The sequence below is a fragment of the Carcharhinus amblyrhynchos genome, chromosome 8 (assembly GCF_965287045.1).
Source record: "Carcharhinus amblyrhynchos chromosome 8, sCarAmb.v2.hapA, whole genome shotgun sequence".
NCBI lineage: Eukaryota > Metazoa > Chordata > Chondrichthyes > Carcharhiniformes > Carcharhinidae > Carcharhinus > Carcharhinus amblyrhynchos.
Window position 1 is genome coordinate 16727991 of NC_137331.1, and position 13145 is coordinate 16741135.

The 13145-nt window shown below is 42.4% G+C and overlaps 1 protein-coding gene across 6 annotated transcripts in view; it reads right to left on the reverse strand.

Annotated features, from left to right (window-relative positions):
- Positions 1–13145, reverse strand: part of oxr1a (oxidation resistance 1a) — a 588813-nt gene that overhangs the window by 73085 nt on the left and 502583 nt on the right. For 5 of the 6 annotated variants that reach the window (XM_080193724.1, XM_080193723.1, XM_080193725.1 and 2 more), the window contains 2 exons: positions 2090–2170; positions 910–1035 (listed from right to left, as the gene is read on the reverse strand). In XM_080193724.1, the coding sequence (XP_080049850.1) occupies positions 910–1035; positions 2090–2170 (207 nt within the window). The remainder of the gene's footprint in view (positions 1–909; positions 1036–2089; positions 2171–13145) is intronic. The other variant, XM_080193727.1, reaches the window with a different exon arrangement.

The following is a 13145-nucleotide window of genomic DNA, read 5'->3' on the forward strand; positions in this document are numbered from 1 at the left end:
ATATTACGTTCTTATTTTGTCAGATTATGTCTTTGCAAAGCTATCCTACTTTGACCTCATTTAATGGATAGCCATCTATATCATGTGCTCTACAGAATTTCAGCTCAGAAATAGTTGCTACAGTGTAATATTTTACAATTTGATGGCATTAGTTTACAATTATTTTTATAAACTAACTGCTCTGAATGATTTATGATTAATGGCCTATTCACGTTTGTTTCAGTCAACATTTGAAGGCCTCTATTACTGTGAACTCGGTGGCTAATTTTTGTATCCATCTTGATGAAGTAACCTCCATTCAACATTTTCAAGTTTATCCAAGTCTAACTTTTATTTTTTGTCTTTTCTGTGCATTGAAAACACAATGAAAGACTATAACCCAACTTTTGATGAGTGTGCTGAACTTTTTCTGGCAATTGTACTTGTCAGCATATTCTTGCAACTTCATGTATGGGATGCTTGTAGTGGGTTAGATATTTCTAGTGTAATCTGGCCAAAACTTTAATTTATTCAGTACTAAACAAAATGGATTTTAAAATAAACAGATTCCAATAAAAATAGTCAAACAACTTGGAAAATTGAAGCCTGTCTATTTTCTGTAGAAAGATCACCAACAAGCCCCCTGGGATATGATCGGAGAAAGGCAGGAGAACAGAAGGATCACTACCCCACATCCAGCTGCTCAATCACAAAGCTTTTCCAGTTTCAAACTTGCCCAGGCTGAGTAATAAATTACTGTAGCAAACTCTAAACTGTTCCTGTAGAAAATTTTGAAACAAAAATCTATTGCATCACCTTTTCCAGTTTTGATTCCCAAATTAAAGAGAGGTTTCAACAACAACTTGCAGTTATAAAATGCTTGTGAGGTACTTACTGACACTTTTATCTTACTGTCTACGAATTAATTACCTTTTCAATCTGATCCATTTGGAGCAGGTCACTTTTTTCACTCAGGTTTGGCCGAAATGTTTCAAGCTCCAAGTCAGGCTTTGTGGTTGTATTTTGCCTCATACTGGTTTCTTCCTGTGTCGTTATCTAAAATCAGGGATAGCATTAAGAACCACAGCCCCATCTTTAGTCATTACCTTAAACTGAAAAATGGTAACAGTGTATGTACGACCTCGCACAATAGATATTATGTCCACATTATAATTAATGGTCAATCTGAATATTCCTGGCTTTGCTTCTCAAATATAGCACTGTATTTTTACAAGTAAAACTCAAAAGCCCAGTTCCTATATTTTTGCTTGTTCAAAAAAGATGGAAATAATGACAAAATAAGGCATCTTCAATTTTTCAAAGCAAATTTAAGAAGTCTATAGCAGAAGTTTGCCATTAACTATACAGTATGAGAAAGAAGAACAACTATGAGTCAGGAATTTGTAAAACGACAGTTAAATTTCTAATTAAAGAAATCTCTACATTATCTCACTGCAGTATATAAAAGATGACAAATAAAAATATATGGGTTTAACATTTAAAGATGATCATTTCCTCGTTATTAATTTTCCCTCTGTCTTAAATTAAGTTTTGCACTGTCATTTTCACATCACTGCCCTTGATCAATGTGCAATGCAGGTCAGTGCTGCTGCTGGCATGTTGGAATGCATAAATTAAGAACCACTGAAGTCTATAACAAGAAAGTTGAGAAGAATGCAGGCAATTGGAGAGTTTATAGAAAATACACTACATTCAGGCACAATCATTACAAATTCATTCAACTCATTCTCAGCAAAACTTGCCTCCACATCAAATAAACCAAATTACAGAGGAACTACTCGTCATAAAGATCACGACTGCAGTTTGAGAGAAACTTACTGTGATATGGAGGGCAGAAAATTCCTAATTTTCCCCCATGCCATAATTAACTCCCCTTCATGCAATATGCTTCATTTAACTAACTATTACACAACACTGCACCACAACTGTATTCAAAATAAGGAATTTTCTGCGAGACGTTGATAGCATTGCTGCTGAGGCAAACACAATGCAGGTGTATTTGCCACTGAGAAAAATCTGGGATACACACGACCACACCTGCTCTAGCTCTTTGGCAAATAAATAGTGGGGTTAACTACAGATGGGGCACCTTTAGACGTCTGCAAAGCTTGCGCAGTTCTTCAGCATTAAGAGCATCGATCCTGCGATGGTACTCAGTCACTGATACTACCTGAATACAGAGACAGGAAGAAAATAATTCAACTAAAATTTAAAAATAAGATAGAGGAGATGAAGGAGGACAGGAAACAGGAATACAAAATTAAACAAAGATTAAAGGGAACTGAATGGATCAGCTTCAAGACAGATAACAACCCACATGATACCTGAAATCATAAATAATCAAGTCAAAATATTTGAATAATGAAATACTTGCAGACTACCAGTTTTTTAACCAGAACATAGCAATTTGATTACATCAATTCTGTAATTATAACTGCGCTGTCTGAAGAACAATGCATATTTATCTGCAGAGCTGTTCAGAAAACAGAACATAAATATATGTTATCTGTCTGAAATAACAAAAATGTATGTAGGATTACTTTTACATAGATTAATTTTTATTTAATTGATTTGTTGAAACTTACTATGCTAGAACTCCAAAAGGCGAAACACATTAGTGCCAGAAATTGAACACATATAACAATTTAACAAACACAAAGTTAATGTTCACTACTCAGTGAAGAGATAAGCTCTTTTTCTACTTTGCATTGCTGCTGTATTTCAAACTCAGAGCACCAAAATCAATTTTATAGCTCTTTCTCTTTCTAGTTCAATTCATCAAACAATCCACCTGCATAAATCTTGAGCAAGATTAACTTAGTGACTTAGTGGTCACAACTCCACTACCAGGACACTTGCAAGCGAGATATGAAGATAGCAGATATTGAGACTAAGAACTGAGGCATTTACTGACAGTTGCGATCTCTGAAGGCTGACTATTTTGAAGGGTGTTGAAAAAGGCAAACAGAAGAGAAAGCTCAACTGGCTGAGAAGAGGAGCCCAGATAAAAGAGAGGTGAATGAATACTGCATCTTCTCAGACCACTGTCTTTCACTACAACATATGTGGCAGAGGTTTTGGAAATTAAGTTGTAGTTCTATCGATGGCCAATTATTTAATTCACTCTGTTCTGCAAAATTAAGGGTGCTCAGTTCAAATAAAGCAGTAATTATAATGAAACTAGAGTTAAAAGCAGTTAAAAACTGCAGATGCTGGTATGGAAAAATTAAATTGCAACAATTGTGAAAATTAAGTTATGACAAACAACTCTGAGTAATAGAAAATGATTATTAGCTGAACACAGCCTTCAAGTGAAGCCACGCTTATGTACTCAGAGTAAGCAACTAAATCTACACATTGTGTTCGTTCCATAAAAACTGTTTACAGCCTTGGCCACAGGACGAAAATAAGACCCTCTTGAATAAAATTCCAAAAAGCAAGATATGGTAAACTATAACTATTGCATTTTCTGTATGAACAGCACATTATAGTGAAATTCACTGTTCACTGTGTCTGTTCTCCTTGCTAGCAGGTTAATTAAAAATTTTATTTCAGTACTAACTGTATTATTTGGGCTAATCTGGCATGGCAACAAGGTTACCATGCCAAAAGGGGTAACTGAACCACAGAACATGATGCATAGTAACACAGAAGATGGGGTAGGGGGCAGCCATTTGGCCCTTCGAACCTGCTCTGCCATTTATGACGATCATGGCTGATCATCCAACTCAATATCCTAATCCTGCTTTCTCCCTATAACCTTTGATCCCATTTGCCCCAAGTGCTATATCCAACCACTTCTTGAATACGTTCAATGTTTTGGCATCAAATACTTCCCGTGGTAACAAATTCCACAAGTTTACCACTTCTCGGATGAAGAAACGTCTTCTCACCTCTGTCCTAAATGGTCTATCCTGAATCCTCAGGCTATGACCCCTGGCTCTGGACTCCCACACCATCAGGAATATCCTTCCTGCCATTATGCTGTCTAGTCCTGTTAGAATTTTATAAGTATCTATGAGATCCCCCCAGAGTTTGACATCAGTGGTAGGAAAGTTGTTGGAAAAAATTCTTAGGGATAGGATGTATAAGCATTTGGAGCGTTGCGATCTGATTAGGGGTACGCAGCATGGCTTTGTTCAGGGGAGGTCTTGCCTTACGAATCTGGTAGAATTTTTTGAGGAGGTGACAAAAACGGTTGACAATGGACGATCCGTTGATGTCATCTATATGGATTTCAGTATGGCGTTTGACAAAGTCCCTCACGGTAGGCTGGTAGAAAAGGTTAAGGCACATGGGATACAGGGACAGGTATCTAGATGGATTGAAAACTGGCTAGGCAACAGGAGACAGAGAGTAGTAGTGGAAGGGTCCTTTTCTAGCTGGAGGTCTGTCACCAGTGGCGTGCCGCAGGGCTCAGTACTGGGACCTCTTCGTAATATGTATAAATGACTTGGAAGAGGGCGTACGTGGTGTGATCAGCAGGTTTGCAGGTGACACCAAGATGGCAGGATTGACGGATAGCAAGGAGTATTGTCAGGTGACACAGCAGGATATAGATAGGTAGGTATATTGGGCAGATAGATGGCAGATGGAATTTAATCCTGATAAATGCGAGGTGATGCATTTTGGAAGGAATAATGCAGGGAGGAGTTACATGATAAAGGGTAGACCAATTAAGAGTATAGAAATGCAGATGGGCCTGGGAGTGCAAGTGCACAAGTCTTTGAAGGTGGCAACCCAGGTGGAGAAGGTTGCGAAGAAAGCTTACGGAATGCTAGCCTTTATAGGAAGGGGTATAGAGTATAAGAGCTGGCGTCTAATGCTACAGTTGTACAGAACGTTGGTTAGACCGCATTTGGAGTACTGCGTCCAGTTCTGGTTGCCTTACTACCGGAAGGACGTGGAGACCCTGGAGAGAGTGCAGAGGAGGTTTACCAGGATGCTGCCTGGTATGGAAGGACTGGCTTATGAGGAAAGATTGGGTAAACTGGGGCTCTTTTCCTTAGAAAGACGGAGATTAAGGGGGGGATCTGATAGAGGTGTATCAAATAATGAAGGGTATAGATAGAGTAGACAGTGGCAGGCTTTTCCCTAGATTGGAGGCAAATACCACGAGGGGACACGAGCTAAGGGTGAGGGGGGAAGAAGTATAATTTGGATATTAGAGGGAGGTTTTTCACACAGAGGGTCGTGGGGGTATGGAATGCACTACCAAGTAAGGTGGTGGAGGCAGGCATGCTGGACTTGTTTAAGGTTTACTTAGATAGGCACATGAGTGAAACAGGGATGGAGGGTTATAGGAGATGGTTTTAAAAAGGGTCAGTGCCTCGGGACGTTACTGGAAATCTAATGCTGCATGTTGATGTTTTACTCGCAGGTGTGTCGGTCCACCTTGTTGTCTAATGAGGGGCACGCACACGGTGGGTCGTGTGTGGGCTGCTCTTGGATGTTTCGAGAGTGGCCTAGTACTTCGCGTCGTTGTGAGTGCTTAAAACAGGACCAGCAGATGGGCACCACAGCAGCTCAGTGACTATCATGGATTTGGGCCAGTGTCTGTGGGAGTTTGCGCATTCTCCCTGTGGTTGCGTGGGTTTCCTCCGGGTGCTCCGGTTTCTTCCCACACCCCAAAGATGTGCTCTTAGGCTGATTGGTGTATTGTCTCTGAACTATTCTCCCCTGAATCTGGTTTCCAATGGGAGTACCATACACATACATACGGGTCTAGGTAGGTGTAGGAAAATGCTTTGTTAAGATGGCAGCGCAGGCTCGTTGGGCTGAAGGACCTGTATCCCGTGCTGGGTTGTTCTTTGTTCATTTGTCTGAACTCCAGCAGTAACAATCCTAACCTAGTCAATCTCTTCTCCCTCCATCCCAGAATCAGCCTGGTAAACCTTTGCTGCACTCCCTCAAGAGCAAGAACATCCTTCCTCAAAAAAAGGAGGCCAAAACTGCACACAACACTCCAGGTGTGGCCTCACCGAGGCTCTGTATAATTGCAACAACACATTCCTGCTCCTGTATTTGAAACCTCTTGAAACAAAGGCCAACATGCCATCCTGCTTTATTTTCCGCCTGCCACATCTGCATCCTTACCTTCAGTGACTGGTACTCAGGGACACCCAGGTCCCCTCCCCACTCCCAATTTACAGCCATTCAGGTGGTAATCTACCTTCTTGTTTTTGTTTCCAAAAACATTTATCTAAATTATACTGCATCGGTCATTGATTTGCCCACTCACCCAACCTGTCCAGATTATTCTGAAGGATCTCTGCTTCCATGTCAAAGTTCACCTGCCACCCAACTTGGTATCATCTGCAAACTTTGAGACGTTACATTTTGTTTCCTCATCCATATCATTAATGTATATTGTGAATAGATAGGGTCCCAGTACCCCATCCCCGTGGCACCCCACTAGTTATTGCCTGCCAATTTGAAAAGCACCTATTAATTCATAGTCTCTGTTTCCTCTCTGCCAACCAATTTTCTATCCATCTCAATTCACTTCTTCCAATCCCACGTGCTTTAATCATGCACGATAATTTCTTGTTCGGGATTTTGTCAAATGCTTTTTGAAAGTCCAAATATACTGCATCTACTGTCGCTCTCTCGTCAACTTTACTAGTTCCATCTTCAAAGAATTTCAACAGATTTGTCAAGCATGATTTCCCCTTCATAAATCCGTGTTGACTCTGTCTGATGCTGCTACTGTTTTCTAAATGCTCTGCTATAATGTCTTTGATGATAGAGTTGAGAACTTTCCCCACTACTGAAGTTAAGCTATAATTTCCCGTTTTCTCTCTATCTCCCTTTTTGAATATTAGCTACCCTCCATTCTGCAGGGTCTGTTTCAGAGTCTATAGAATCCTGGAAGATGATCACCAATGCTTCCACTAACCCTACAGCCATTTCCTTTAGTACTCAGATGTAGACCATCAATTTTCCCAGCACCATTTCTATACTGATATTGATTATCTCAATTCTTCCCTTTAACTAAATCTTGCATTCTTCAACATTTCTGGCACCTGATTTGTGTCCTCTTTCGTAAAGACAGAACCAAAGTATGTATTCAGTTGCTTGGCCATTTCTTTGTGCCCTATTATACATTCCCCGTTCTTGTCTGCACGGTATCTACATTTGTCTTCACCAACCTCTTTCTCTTCACATATCTATAGAAACTCCCAGTGTCAGTCTTTATGTTCCCTACAAGCTTGTATACTTACTCTATCTTCTCCTCCTTAATCAATTCCTTGGTTCTTCTTTGCTGAATTCTAAACTGCTTCCAATTTTCAGGCCCATTATTTTTCTTGGCCAATCTACATGCTTCTTACTTAGGCCAGATGCGCTCTCTAATGCTCAGAGTTTAGCACTACAGCACAAACCATCATCTTACCAGATGGATGTTTGCCACAGTGACGATAGTAAAGTCTACCTGTTTGACTGGATACTTTCAATTTAAACTGCTACCCTCCAGGTTAAAGCAAGAGGATCTAATCTAATCAAAATCCTTGATGGCAGCATAGAAATACCAAATGTGATTTGTAAACATTGACTAAAGCAAATCCTATCAAGGCATTGTTTTGGTAATGATGATCATGAAACTATTGGACTGTCATAAAAACCAATCTGGCTCACAAATGTCCTTCAGGGAAAGGAAATCTGTGCTCTTGACACTGTCTCAAATCTGACCTGCATGTGACTTTAGACCCACAGCAATGTAGTTAATTCTTAACTGCCTTCTGGGCTTCAGGGATATATAGGCAGAATGGTCAAATAAGCAGATAACCCTGAAAAGTGAGGCGACATGTTTTGGAAAGAGTAATTTGACAAAGAAGTATTCAATGAATTAGGAAGTTCTGTGGGACAAAGAGACCTTAGCGTGTTCGTCCATAGATCTCTGAAGGTAGAAGAGCATGTTAGTGGGGTGGTGAAAAAGGCATATGGGGATACTTGCTTTACCGAGGCATAGATTAGCAGGGACGTCATATTGGGGTTGTATAGAGCTTTGGTGAAGTCACAGCTGGAGTACTATGTTGTGCAGTTCTGATTCCTACATTATGGGATGGATATGATTGCACCGCAGGGGTGCACAGGAGATTCACCAGGATGTTGTTTAGGCTTGGGTCGTTTTCACTGGGGCAGATTAGACTGCTGGGTGACCTGATCAAGGTGTACAAGATTATGAGGGGCATGGAAAAGGTAGATAGGGAACAGTTGTTTTAGTTGAAGGGTCTGTCATGAGGGGATACAAATTCAAGGTGAGGGGCAGGAGGTTTAGGGGGTTTGCAAGGAAAAACTCTTTTTATCCAGTGCGATGACAGTTCTGGAATGCGCTGCCTGGGATGCTGGAAGAGGCAAATTGCGTCACATCCTTTAAAAAGTATTTGGATCAGCATTTGACATCATACAATTCAAGGCAATGGACCAAGTGCTGTTAAATGGGATTAGGTACAAGTGGCACAGTGGTTAGCACTGCTGCCTCACAATGCAAGGGGCCTGGGTTTGATTCCTGGTTTGGGTCACTGTCTGTGTGGAGTTTGCATGTTCTTGCCATGTCTGCATGGGTTTCCTCCGTGTGCTCCGGTTTCCTCCCAGCCTGAAAGATGTGCTGGTTAGGTGCATTGGCCCGAACAAGCACCGGAATGTGGCGACAGGGGAATTTCACTGTAATTTAATTGCAGCGTTAATGTAAGCCTTACTTGTGGCTAATAAACGAGCTTTAACTTTAGGCAGGTAGGTTCGGCGGTTCTCACGTTGGTGCAAACGCAATGGGTCGAAGGACCTCTTGATTCTGCGTGAACATAGAACACTACACCACAAACTGGCCCTTCGGCCCACAAGTTGCGCCGATCACATCTATATCTACCAAGCCATGGAACTATCTGTAACTCCCAATCCCATTAGATCCCATATACTCATCTAGAAGTCTTTTAAAAGACCCCAGCGAGTTTGCCTCTATCACCACCGACAGCAGCTGATTCCACTCACTCACCACCCTCTGAGTGGAAAAACTTTCCCCCAACATCTCCTCTGTACTTGCTTCCCAACACCTTTAACCTGTGCCTCTGGCAGCGACCATTTCAGCCCTGGGAAATAGCCTCTGAGAATCCATCCTATCTATTCCTCTCAACATTTTATAAACCTCTATCAGGTCGCCTCTTAACCTTCGTCTCTCCAAGGAGAAGAGACCTAGCTCCCTCAACCTATCTTCATAAGGCATGCCTCCCAATCCAGGCAACATCCTTATAAATCTCCTCTGTACCCTCTCAATAGCTTCCACATCCTTCCTGTAGTGAGGCGGCAAGAACTGCGCACAGTACTCCAAGTGGGGTCTGACAAGGGTCTTATAAAGTTGCAGCATTACCTCCTGACTCCTAAACTCAATCCCTCGATTAATGAAGGCCAGTACACCATACGCCTTCTTGACCACATCCTCCACCTGCGAGTCCGATTTAAGAGTCCTATGGACCTGGACCCCAAGATCCTTCTGCTCTTCCAACACAGCTGAGACTCCTACCCTTGATATTGTACTCCTGCATCCCATTGGTCCTGCCAAAACGGACCACTACGCATTTATCCACGTGTGATTCTGCAATTCTGTGAAATGACCTAGTAAAGCCACTCAGTTATATCAAATGGCTACAAAAAAGCTGAAGAATAAAGTTAACCAACATTGACCTAGGCACTGATCATAGAATCCCTACAGTACAGAAGGCCCATTGACCACAATCCCACCAGACCCTATTCACGTAACGTCGTTAATCCCCCTGAGACTACCGTCAATTTAGCATGGCTAATTAACCTCACCTGCACATCTTTGGAGTGTGGGAGGAAACTGGAGCACTGGAGGAAACTCACAGGGAGAACGTGCAAACTCCACACAGGCCACGGCCCAAGCGTGAACTTGGGTCCCTACACTGTGAGGCAGCAGTGCTAACCATTGTGCCTAGTTGACTTGGCAAAATCCTCCTCACTAGCTTCTGGGGATTTTTGCCATTATCAGAAGAGCTGTCCCACAGACTAGTCAAGCCTGACGTGACTATAGTTACCAAATCATATCTTACAGCCATTGTCCCAGGCTCTAATATCCCAGGCTAAGTCCTGTATCACCGCATAACAGTCTCATTAGAGATCGCAAGCACAGTGCTATATGCTTGCAACAGAGTCACTCAGAGTCCACAACATTTGACTCCAAACTCCATAAGTTGTGAACCTTCAAATAAAACACGAACAAGGAAACTTTCTGCTGATTAGATAGGGGTCACGGGTAGAGAGGTGGACTGGTGGTGTCGAGATGGCGGCGCGGGCTTGTTGGGCCGAAGGGCGTGTTTCCCGGGCTGATTTTGTTCTTTGTTTTTTGTTGTTCTTTGATTACCATCCACAGTCTCAGCTCAAGTGCTCCTCTACATTGTCAATTACAAGGGAACACAGGTTCAAGATGAGAGGGGTAAAGTTCGAGAGAGATTCGATAGGGTCTTTTAAGAGACTTTTGGATAAGTACATGGAATTTAGTAAGATAGAGGGTTATTGGTAAGCCTAGTAGGTAGGGACATGTTCGGCGCAACTTGTGGGCTGAAGGGCCTGTTTGTGCTGTAGTTTTTCTACGTTTCTATCAGGTGTGTGGGTGAAGTTTTTCACCTGCAGAGTGGAATGCATTTCCAGAGATGGTGGAAGCAGGCAGATTAGCAACATTTAAGAGACATCTGATTGATACATAAATAGGAAGGGAATAGGGGCAGAAGGTTTTTTAAAAGTCTCGTCGAACATTTTCAGTGATATTTACAGTTCAGAATGTCAATACACAAGACAAAGCTGAAGTGTCTGCAATCAGCTTCAGCCAAAAAAGTGTTGAGAGGATGATCAATCTCGGCTTTCTGCCAAGGTCCCCAGCAACACAGAAACCCATTTCAGCTAATTTGATGCACTTCATGTGATGTCAATAAACAGCTGAAAGCTCTGACTGCAACAAAGGCAGAAAAAACATACAGCAGCAGGACTGAAGGGGAGTGCTTCAGACCTAGCCAAGTTGTTGCAGTGCAGCCACAACACTAACATCAACTCAACAACATGGAAAAAAAGTCACCCAGATATGATCTGCCCACAGAAAGCAGGGCAAATCTAATCCAGCCATCTGCCTGTCTATTACCAATCATCAGAAAAGTGAAAGATGGTGTCGTTGATAGTACTTGTAACTGCAATGTGTTCTGCTAGGGCACTCAGCTCATGATCTCATAACAGCCTTGGCACAAATATGGATGTAAAGTTGAACTCCAAAGGGGAGATGAGAGTGACTCAGCTTGAACAACAAGGCTGCATAACTGAGTGGCATCAAGGACTCTTAGTGCAACTGAAGTCAATGGGAACACCTAACATAAAGGAAGTCAGTCATAGTGTTGCTATTCATTCATCACACTCTTGGGCACTGCTGGAGAAGCTCCTTAGGATTATATCAGCACTGGTTTGTCCAACTTGGGCCTGCCTGCGTGCCACAAAGAGATTTCACACGGCCTACGGATCGATTGATCAAAATGCCAGTAAGGTGGGTTGGTGATATTGAAGATTTATGCAGGTGCCTGCTCACACAATCACAGCCTGTTTCTCTCCCACATTTGCTGCTCGTAGGACTCATAACATAACTGGAGTAGCAGCAACCAGCATGAACTGGGAGCATGTGAAGATACTTGCCATGGTTTGCCAGGATTCCAGTTGCTATCCTACAGCTGCTTGATTCTGCCTCTAGCCCCATTGCGCCGGCTGTGGCCATGCCCTCATTGCTCCTGACATTTGTTCCCTACTTTCCCCGCATCTGTCATGGCTTTTAAAACTCCGCTTGACAGGAAGACATGTTTGGGCACTGCTATACACCTTTCTCCTTTCTTATAATACGCAATAACAACCTGTTTTAGCAAGGGAGCGTGTTTGAGAGCGCGCAGGGGCGGGGCACGCTCGTGCATGCAGAGGAAGGCACAAGGCAGTGGGCGCTCGTCCATGGGCCAGCGCACGTGCAAAGGGTGGGCAGGGTTGGTGCATGCTAGGGGGTGGTGGGGGGCAGGTGGATGCCTCTGCCCTTCACACACCATGAGCGAGGGGTGGGTGGGGCATACAAAGAGTGGCCCATTGAACCTGCTCCACCATTCATTATGATCATGGCTGATCATCCAACTCATCAGCCTGATCCCACCTTCCTTTGATTCCGCTTCTCTGAAATTTGAATTAGGCACTTAGACACCAAGAATCTATTAAATTTAAATCTGATGGTTTTGGCAACCTGGGACTATTCCTGTTACGAGACATTGATATCTCATCACAGGTATAAAAGGAAGGGGGCAATGTGACAGAGCAGAAGATAACTGCCAGGGTAAGCACAGTAAGAAGTCTCACAACACCAGGTTCAAGTCCAACATGTTTATTTGATAGCACAAGCTTTTGGAGCACTGCCTCTTCATCACCTGACAGTGTTTTGGTCACCTGAGAAGGGGCAGTGCTTTGAAAGATTATGCTATCAAATAAACACGGTGGACTTTAATCTGGTATTGTGAGGCTTCTTACTGTGCTTACCCCAGTCCGATGTCAACATCTCCACATCATAACTGCCAGGGTAACAGCTCTTAGCTTCATTTATGTCTGAAGACAAATGACCATCTCAATAGTGAAGGCACCAAAGAAGAAAAAAGAATCAGAGAAGGCCCAGAGTATTCCTGGAGACTCAAAACCTGGTTGTAATTTAGAGAGTGACTAAAATTCTATTTTTTTGTTAATAAGTCAGAATCATATTTATCTAAACAGTGTTCCATTAGAATTGTGTTTTATTCGGTTTGTTAATAGTTTAGTTAACTTGTTCACTGTTAGATAAATAAATTGTTACTTCTTGTATGTCTTTACACATTAGTGTATGTCAGGGAGTTATTTTGATTTATCCACTAAAAGTAGCTGAAAAGCAGATTGTACCACCGCACACTCACTTTTACAGAGGTATTCCTCTGAATGGTGCTCTGAATTAGTTCTCGAAGGGTGAATCCACGACTGCCTCATAACAGTATAGAGGGCCCTATTTGGGAGGGTGCAACACTGGACCTTCTCTTAGGAAGCAAGGTAGGGCAAGTGACTGAAGTATCAGTTGGGGAGCATGTTGCCTCCACTGACCA